Source organism: Amphiura filiformis, chromosome 18 (genome assembly GCF_039555335.1).
Source record: "Amphiura filiformis chromosome 18, Afil_fr2py, whole genome shotgun sequence".
Classification (NCBI taxonomy): domain Eukaryota; kingdom Metazoa; phylum Echinodermata; class Ophiuroidea; order Amphilepidida; family Amphiuridae; genus Amphiura; species Amphiura filiformis.
Window position 1 is genome coordinate 5,703,071 of NC_092645.1, and position 10,552 is coordinate 5,713,622.

Genomic DNA, 10,552 nt, shown 5'->3' on the forward strand with positions numbered 1-10,552 from the left:
GGGCTCATAATTATTGCACAGCCCCTTAGTCAGTGCGCGGCGTGGGCCTACTTATGGTCGGTCCAGTTTCACCCCAAATTTGTTTGTGTTTTCTCCCAAAAGATCCCTTATCCCCAAGACCCCATGACACCCCCACCCCACCAACTTGCATCCGCATAATGCACGGTCCGATTTAAAATTGGAGTGCCCCCCATGATTCAGGAGTCGGAATACTTTTTACAATTCAAGTATCTATTTTCAATTTGGCAACCGGCTGCACTAATTGTACCACTGGCTGTGTTTAGTTGTTATATATTCAACATGGCGGCGCCCAGTAGAGCAAAAGTTCTCTCGTTATATAAGCAAATGATGCAAGAATCAGCGAAATTTTCGGGCTACAATTACAGGTACAGTATTTGTAGTACGTTTTAAATCATTTTCTGCCAAAAGGGAGATTGTTACAAGTCTAATGACTATTTAAATGTGAATTTAGGTTTGGGTCCACAATGAATAATGCATGCATCATTATGATCATACATGTCATACATGCATATGATCATGTGCATGATCTAGTTCCAGTAACCAATGGTAACTGTAATCATACTCTCTATGGTTACAGTGCTCTCTATTAATATCTATTCCACAAATAAAAAACATCACAATATGTGGGCTCATTTTGGGCTCCAAGGATGTAGCCGAGGAACTCTCTCAAGCATTGTCAAGGACAGTTTTGGCCTGCATGAATGATTTTAATCCATTGTACCAGAGTTTGGGCGTACATGGATGATTTTTAATCCCATTGTACATGTACTATACTAACATACCAAAGTTGAGATAATTGATCTACATTGATCTCATCTTTTGGGTGGGTTCATCATTCCCCAAGTTGGCAAAACCTGCAATCTTCATGGAGTAATTTACTTAGTGCAAAAGTGGTCAAAATATTGAGCTCTGCAAAATTGCTTTATTTTCATGATTTGGATTTATCATATTGAGCAGCATTCTCCTTGTGATGTTTCTGCACTGTGTAGAGAGGGTCTACAACATCTCTGAAGTAAAACTGACAAATGCAGGTATATTTCTTGATGAAGTTTGGATTTCTTAAACGTATAGTTAGGTATAACGTATGTTCATAAAATTTTGAAGTTCAATATTTTTAGCTGAAAGTTATTTCATTTGAAAGAGAATCAAATTACCTAAACAATAAGGGGTCAATCATGTTTCTAGTGCATATACTTTTGAAGATACAGTCAAAAATAGTGTCACCAAATTGTCCAAAATTTTGTGTGTGAAATTGTGACAGCAGGCACATGTACAATGTACACTACTGTATGTGACCCCAGATGACCTCCTATTCTTTACTGTAAGAAAGCTGTTTTGGATGGTTGTGATTCACACACAAATTGCTTTTGCGCTTTAACGAGCGTCCACTTGGTGGAACATAGATTGCACTATGTGATAGCTTATGAATCCATTATTATGCCAGTACCAACATAAGTCAACATCACTTAGGTTTTGGTTGTCAAAATTAATTTTTAGTAATTTTTTCCATTGAGCCCCACAGTAAAGTCATTTTTGGACCGTACAGGCACATTCCACTTCCCTATGGACGAATAGCGCCACCTATAGTGTGTGATGTGAGCCTGACTAGTATAGTGCATCCCTATGTACCGCTGCAAGACTTCAGGTCCGAAGATGTCATTATGTTTATGATAAAGACTGAAGTCTTGCTGGCAAGACTAGTGCATGATCAGCATGAGCATGAGCAGAGAAGATGTAAGAAAGAGAAGGTTGATCCAGCTATCCTCAAACAAAATATGTGTGTGAGACCGCTCTTCTTCTTCTTCTTCCTCCTGTGTAAGTGCAGACTTCATAAGAAGATTAAGATAATCGCACTGCAGTGTGTTGTGCTCTCCACATCCAAGATTTTGCAGACAGCAAAGTTCAGTGCAAAATATTTACAGTGATGTAGTGCGTTAAAAAATACTATAGATGACTGCTGGTTACTTGGCATCCCCCCTTAATGCCAGTCTGAAGGCATCAAGGGATGGGTATTCAGCAGGATCTATCCTCAGCAGGTTCCAATCCCGGCTGGATCTTGGGTAGAAGGAGGAAGCAAATTGGTTGGTGTTGCGGTGACCAATCCAGAATCTGGAGCTATGACCTCCAGAGATGTCAACAAGTCATTTTTTGCAAGTCAAGTCCAAGTCACAAGTCCTTTTGTCCAAGTCCCAAGTAAGTCAAGTCATTTTGAAAAAGTTGCAAGTCAAGTCAAGTCACAAGTCATCAAATCACAAGTCAAGTCGCAAGTAAGTCACAACTTGTCACAAGTCACTACAAGTCTATTCACCAGTTTTGTGTTTGCTGGGACAGGACTCCAAGTTTTCAACCCGACATACTTTTACTTCCCACGCCACACGCCGAGCCCGTGTCGCTGATTGAGGGCACTATATATTTATGTATTTATTTATTTCCAGTTCAGGTTATGCCGGACACAAGGCCCGCCAGCGGATAATTCATTAATGTATTTGTAGGCCTATTAATATTCATAAATTCTATCCATAAATTTCAATTTACAGGAAAGTAACCTCAGACTTGCATTGGTAACAAGTCAATTTTTTCAAGTCCAAGTCCAAGTCCAAGTCATTTTGTCTAAGTCACAAGTAAGTCAAGTCATTTTGTAAAAGTTGCAAGTCAAGTCACAAGTCCCAAAAATAGTGACTTGAGTCAGACTCGAGTCCAAGTCACACGACTCAAGTCTACATCTCTGATGACCTCTGGTGCGGGATTTCGCCTCGTTCAGGTAATCTCTCCATCTGATGTCGACCAAGTTGTAGCGGATACGATACAGCATGGACATTCTACTTTGGTGTCGTCTGCTTTCCAGAGATGGCCATTGGAGGTCTTTTAGTAGGCCAGTCACGCTTGTCCTACGGTCATATTTCCCCATGACATAACGTGCTCCACTACTCTGTACCTGCTCAACCTTCTTTATGTTCCGTTGAGTGTGTGGGTCCCAAGCCACTGCGGCGTATTCTGCTATTGGGCGAACATAAGTCATGTAGGTGGCTTCTTTGATGGTTCTGCTGCATGGAAATTGCGTCCCAGGAAAGCACGGGTTGAGTTTGCTTTCTTTGTGATGGCGTCAATGTGGTCGTTGAAGTTGAGCTTGGAGTCCACATGCAGGCCCAGGTACTTGGCTGACGAGACAGTCTCCAGGGTTTCACCATGGATGATGTGAGGTGTGCAGATTGGTTTGCGTTCATTTGTGATTCTTACGACCTGGCATTTGGATGGATGGAATTCCATGAGCCAGGTACGTTCCCATTTCTGCAGTGCATTCAGGTCATCTTGAAGAAGTGAGGAGTCTGAAGCAGATGTTATTCGCTTGTACAGCACACAGTCGTCTGCGAAGAGGCGGGCTTCTGAGCTCTTGACACAACTTGGCAGGTCGTTAATAAAGATGAGAAAGAGCAGTGGCCCCAGCACACTGCCTTGAGGGACGCCAGATGTTACTCTCACCTCGTTGCTAACTTGCTCATTCAAAGTAAATGATGAATCGCCCTATTTAGCCACTTTACAATAGAATACCACAATCATGACAATCAATGGTCAATGGCAGTGTCCGAAATAAGGAAAATATTGAGGTTGTCTGAGGACAACTAAAGCATGAATTCTGCTTGTCCTCGAAACATTTTGGTTGTCCCCATCCCCCAAAATATATATGTCATGTTTTTGAGTGCAAAGAATCCAAATAGTGGTTGTCCAGGGGATAAGTGTATATCTCAATATGATTGTCCCCAGTGATTTTTGGACAAGAGGATAAGTGGTTAAGTGGTTATTTCGAACACTGGTCAATGGGGTTTGAACGTTGATAGGTGTGATACACAAGTTGCAGCTTTGCCAGCTAATTTAGGGATGTGCGTGCATGTCAATTGTCATCATGCCATGCATGCAGACTCTGTCATCTATAGTAGGAATTCCAATTGAATGAACACTGCTTTCAATAGCATGACATGTTATTTTCCGCGTACACTGCGCGATGTATGTTAGTGTGTGTGACTGTGCGTGAGTAACGTGGAAGTGAATCCAACCATGCCAACCCACTTGTGATTGGTTAGCATTGCATCCAAGGTTGTGCGTTCGCGTTGTAGTTTGAAATATGCGATATACAATCAATCGATCGCGGTTGGATCAAGTACAGCTGTTGAAAGCTGTGTTCATTCAATCAGAATTCCTGCTATAGTCAGATTTCAGATAAAATATGACTGAAGTTCCATGGCAAATTATACTTTACGCCTCTTGTTGTCACTTTCAGCCTCTATTATTTATGATAGAGAATGTTTTCAATTATCAGAATATCTTTATTAGGTTTGCAGGAAATGACAGGAAAATATATAAAAAAATTAAATAAAATTATCAACCATCATCACCTCTTTAAAAATCCTAGTAAAAGTTTCTTCTTTAGAAATTTTACAAAAAAGGGCAGATTTTGGGGGAAATTTTACAACACTTGATTTCTTTCTTGTACTATCCACATATGTGATATCCCATCTAAGCAGCAGGTCCTTACACATGTACACGTTTCATACTTTTCAACAAATTCTCTATAGAAACATTGGAAATATTTCCAATTCTGCTTGAGAATAAAGGACTATGAATAGATGCGACAGGATTACCTACGGGATTATCTCAAGTATATAATTCCGTCAACCCTCCTCTTTACATCTTCTCTGCATGCACATGTAGGCCTACATGATTCTTGTACCCCATGATGTTTCTATTACAAGAAAATCGATTTGTTTTCAGGTAAAATCAGGGTTTTGTTTCCAGTACACTCACTCGAAAAGCAATACACTAATTAGCGGGGCCTTGCAGCTTGCTGTGGATATCTTTTACTGCATTTTAAAAGTAAAAATTTTGAAATCCAAAGTAAAAATTGTGATATATTTAATTTTGAAAATTACAATTAATACTTTATAGGTATAAAGGAACATGTTTAGCCCATTCAGTTAAGTTCCAGGTGCAAGCCCCTATAACACAATGCATATACATGTAAACTTTCTTTATCTGTGTCAATAATAGAATATTGATTTCAACGGAGTATTGAGCTGTATGGAAAAAAACATTTATAATACAGGGTGTTGACACTGTGCGGGGTAATAGGAGTACTTGTATGTATGAGTTGAGATTTTGTGATGGCCTGGTGAAACCGGAGATGTAGGCCTCTAGCTGGCCTCTGGTTTGGTTTAAAATGCTGGGGGATGGTGATGTTGATGACGCCTTTGTAGATCTTACAGAACATGGTCGCTTGGGCAAGGAGTCTTCTGTCCACCAGTGTCCCATTTGAGTGTGTTCAGCATTGCAGAGACACTTGATGTTCTCCTGTAGTCGCGTACTACACTTTCTACCTTGTTCTTGTCACTCTTGGTGTACATGTAAGGGTTCCACACTGGATGCGTATTTGAGTTGTGGTCTAACAAGACTCTGGTATGCTCACTCCTTGACAGAGACATCACATGGTCTAAGGTTTCTGCGTATCAATCCCAGCATCCTAAAGGCTTTAGCTCTGATGGTTTCTATGTGCTTGGTCCAAGACAGGTTTGAGGGTTCATACCACTAAATCCGCATGTGAAGCGGTTTCCGGTAAAAGTTTATCACGACTGTAGTCCCAACTTTGCATAAAAATTTTGCAAAATCGGTACAATTTTAGTGTTGCAAATCGTGTTTTGCTAGAACTTGTGAATGTGATCTCTACTAATTTGAACAGAAAACGCGAAAATTCGAGTGATGTTTACGATGATGAGCGCATGAACACACGAGGTCAAAACACGGTTAGCAGTCGGACGTAAACACAAGAAAATCGGGCCTTTTATATAGCGCTATTTTTCTCAAAAAGTAGACCTAAAATATGGTGTCATTTTCGACTATGTTATGCAGAATTTTGTTCTGATTAAGATGATATCAAATATATATTTCAAAGTAAGGCGTAACTTTCGACTTATAGCCTAAAACGTGACCCCTATTTTGCACGTAAAGTCTATGGAAAGCTATTTTGTGGCATGTACCCTTGATGTTATGGTGACACCCAAGTATGTGGTGGAATTTTCCTTGGGGATAACATACTCATCAATGGTAGAGGCATGTTCAAGTGGTTGGCCCATGTTGGTAATAGTGAGATGGGCACATTATTTGACATTGCATGTGTCATGTCCAATGTTTGGACGTAGTGATTTGACCAAAAACAAGTCTTACTCCGCTTCGAAAAACTCTATCCAGTGGAGACGATTGTAGTGTTGAACTTTTGACGTAAAGACAGGACTCTTAAATTTAAAAAATATAAATTTTTAATCAATTACCATACAATGCAGAGTTGTAACAAGTCAAGGCATTTCAGAGTCGAGTCATTTCTAGCAATAGGTCGAGTAGAGTAGAGTCAAATGACTCGAGTCACTGTGCAATCTCTATGGGGAAAATTTCTAAGTCCGAGTCGAGTCATTTCATTTTTGAAAAGTCAAGTTTCGAGTCATGACTCGTTACAAGTCTGATAAAATGTGTATACTATAGGTTTTCCCATTTTATTAAACACTTTTTTCATTATATTTAATATCTGGTTAAGTTAGAATTTGTCTAAAATTATTGAATTGGCCATTTGGTGCAATATAATTGAAATATCATTATATTTCAGAGTATGTCACTTCATTTCATTCATTGGTCCATGCCCAGTAGCCAGGGGTGCACCAGCGCACCCCAAAAAAAATGCCAAAGGCTCAAAAAGTCCCATTTACGAGCGTAGAGGGTTTTTATGCCTTTTTGGTCCAAAAATGTCCAAATCACGCCCCACCCAGTCCAAAAAAGTCCACATTTTGAAAAAATGTGTACTTTTTCAAAATCGGCACCCTCCAAAAATAAATCCTGGCTACAGGCCTGCATTGGTCATTTGATTTTGTCCTAAAGCACATTGAAATCGTCTCACCTGTTGCATATACATGTAGACAGTATTTGCCTCCATATTATTATAATGCATTGTAGGCCTTCATTTTTGGATTGCAATTAAGATTTGAACCACTGGGCTTGAGAACTTCTTTTACCTTGCTGATACAGATCCGAACAGAAGTGTCTCATTTATTCTGACCAATTAAATTTTGACCCTTTAAATAACAAATCCATTAAATAGATCAAGAGGCAAAGTTTATTATATAAATAACAAGAGCAGTCAAAACCTTGCTGTTACGATCCTTAAGGATACAATACATGAATTACCGACAAGTGACTCATTTCGGAATGCGATCATGAATTTTGAAGAAAAAATAGTTCTAAACTTTTGAAGAAAAAAAAGATTCTAAACTTCCTTCGATTACGCGTCTAGCGCTTTACCGCTCGGCCACCGTGGCAGTTGAGCGGATGAGTGTAATGATAAAAGATAAATCTCATAATGCCATCTTTAGCCTTTTGTTTACTAAAAAAAAAGCGCGTTTTGTAAAGATAGATTAGCCGTTTATGCATAAATAGCACGAACGTTTGGGAAAGGTTTCAAACAAATAATAAAGACACTGATGTGATGATGAAATTAAGTAAGTCGGGAAATATCTAAGGCCGCAAATGTTTTGTTTTGGTTTTAGGAATCTGACCTTAAAATTTACGACTTCATGACATTATCATTCGAAATCAACAAAAGATATTTCAACACTATATGTCTTCATTCTTTCTCTAGAATGTTTTGTACATGTATGTGAAATATCTTCAACAATGGTTCGCTGCATAATGGAAAAAATAGCCTTGACCTAAAAAAAGGCGAGAGGTACCATATTTATAGATTCAGGCTAAATTTAAAATTGATATAAAACGTTGTTTTTTGATCGATTACAAAAATTAATTTTTGTCGTATAAAGAAATTGTATCTGGTGTGAATTACATTACAGTTTTTATTCCTAGGGCTCTTTGACTTCTTCAAATAATTTTTTTATGATAGAGTGAATCCCCTGGCCCTCTATAATTACGCACAAAAGATCGAGTCCCCTTAAGTTTTGCATGGTTTTACCATTGAAGCATAAAGTTATCAAAATTGTCCAAGGTCCCATTCAGTCATTGAATGACACATTTATGACATGATATAATGGATATAGAAAGAAAGAAAATGAAATAAAGAAATATGTCCGAAGTTGGGACCCTCTTTCTTGACATATTTGTTGATCTGACTGTACATTGAATGTACATGTGCCTACATCTGACAATGACTCTGATATGATTTGGGGGGTAAAGCTAGTGTTTGTACATGTATGTTGTTTGTTTTAATTGTTCATTGATGAACACCACAATTAAAAAAAGCTGTTTTATTCATCATTTTATTCTTTATTTCCAGAACGTACGCCGTCATAAGAATACGAGACGCATTCAGAGAAAACAAAGATGTTACAGATTCTGCAAAGATTTCATCTTTAGTCCAGAAAGCCGAAGAAAACTTAGAGATTATTAAAAGACAGGTATGATCACAAGATGAGGGTTTTTATATACAATTTGCTGAAAATTATTAGATGTACCCCCTATTCTTAGTGGGAAAATGGCATCGCCACTGCCATTTGCCCTCCCAGTTTCCCCCAATCAAAATAAGAAACTGGACATTTTTAACTTTTAGGTCCAAAATGACAGATTTTAGACACATGTTTTAATTTTGATTTTTTTCCCTCTCTGAAGATTTTTCCCTCCTACTCCCAAAAATCCTTGTTCCACCACTGAGAGGTGGGTACCACAGGAATATGCAGCAGATTTACATGTTTTAGCATTATTGTACCGTACATGTTTCCCTGTCCTCGTGTAAATGTTACTGATACATTTTTTGCAACCTTCAATATTTATGTATCTTTATGTTAAAAAAACAAATTAACTTCCATGTCACTAATTTTGAAACTTATGTCATCTTTTTTGTGTTTCAGGTCGTTATTAGTCAACTGTACAAAGATCCACCACTAGTAATTGAAACCAAACAGCCCAAGTCTTGATGTAGAGATTATCTTGTGTATAAGAGACTGCTAAGAAAATTATGAACTTTGACCTTCCAGTATGGTGCAATGTACAGGATATATACAGTATCAAGACTCTATATCACAATATCTGAATACAAAGTTCAGTTTTATTGCAAGGGTGAGAACTTTGCATGTAACTGATGTGTATTCCATGCACAATGAAAATATTTGATTCATAATCAGGAAGCAAAGTTCAAACTTGTACCAGGAGAATGAACCTTGCATATATATGTGTGTGTGCCATCTTGTGTTCTCAGTGAACCCCATGGGCACCACTGCCTTTCTACAGTGCCTCTGATTGGTTAATTATATGATATACTCATCCAAGTAACCAATCAAAATAGAGGTTTTAGATCTCTTGGCACAGTTAAGGTTGGTCTGAACCCTGGAATTATGAAAACTTTCGGACCTCATAACTGCTAAATTATTAGTCTAAAGAATATAAAAGTATACATTTTAGAATGGAAATGACTTGATGAATTCATCTGTGAGGTCCAATTTGGGCCAAAATGCTCATATTTGGAGAAAATCCCAAAAAACAGTTTTTTTGGCCCAAATTTTTTTGTGCAACGTAACAAAAAAATAGTTTGGCCAAAAATTTTTTTTTATTAATTTTTAAAAACTAGATAAAAATATCTAGGGACTGTTTTTTCATTTTTTTGACCAACTTCACCAAAAATATTTGAAATTTGGGTGAAAATCAGGCTTTTTTATGGTTTTTTTTGAAAATTTTGCATTTTTTGACCATTTTTGGTGCAAATTTCTCAAAGTTGGTCAAAATTCAAAAAAATAAAAAAACAGTCCCTAGATATTTTTATCTAGTTTTTAAAAATTAATAAAAAATTTTTTTTGGCCAAACAATTTTTTTGTTACGTTGCACTAAAAAATTTGGGCCAAAAACCTGGTTTTGGGTCCGATTTTCTCAAAAAATGAGCATTTTGGCCCAAATTGGACCTCACCGATGAATTCAGCAAGTCATTTCCAGTCTAAAAATGTATACTTTTATATTCTTTAGACTAATAATTTAGCCGTTATGAAGCCCGAAAGTTTCCATAATTCCAGAGTTAAGACCACCCTTAAGCTGAAGCCCCCTTATTGGAACCTGAATCAAAATAGATCTTAGAGGCTGATAACTGGGCCGGTAGAGCCCATGGGGTTAAGAAACTGCAATATAAACAGCTTAAACTTAGATTTATAATTGAACACAAATTATGAATTGTGGTCTTTTAATTGCTGTGATCAAAGCCACAATGTACGATTTCCATCAAATTAAAATTTTGTTATTGTGTACTCAAAATGCTGAAGTAATTATTAATAATAACTGTTAGGGAAGGTTTCTGTCCATTTTAAGCGTAAATAACAAGGTAAAGTGAAAGAATTATAGTTGAAATACATTACACCCCTATGGAAGACATGACCTTAATTTCTCACACAGGGGGTATAGATTTCAAGTGAAGTCTCCCATTCAGGTAACCATATTCCCTATGAGGAATTTAAGGTCATATCTTCCATAGGAGGTGTATAGATTTCAACTGGAATAGCTCACTATC

The 10,552-nt window shown here is 37.6% G+C and overlaps 1 protein-coding gene across 1 annotated transcript; it reads left to right on the forward strand.

Annotated features, from left to right (window-relative positions):
• Positions 1-294: 294 nt before the first annotated feature.
• LOC140139790 (LYR motif-containing protein 4-like) lies at positions 295-9,434 on the forward strand. Its single transcript, XM_072161502.1, has 3 exons — positions 295-386; positions 8,342-8,462; positions 8,913-9,434. The coding sequence occupies exons 1-3, from the start codon at positions 301-303 to the stop codon at positions 8,976-8,978; spliced, it is 273 nt and encodes a 90-aa protein (XP_072017603.1). The 5' UTR covers positions 295-300; the 3' UTR covers positions 8,979-9,434.
• The last annotated feature ends 1,118 nt before the right edge of the window (positions 9,435-10,552 follow it).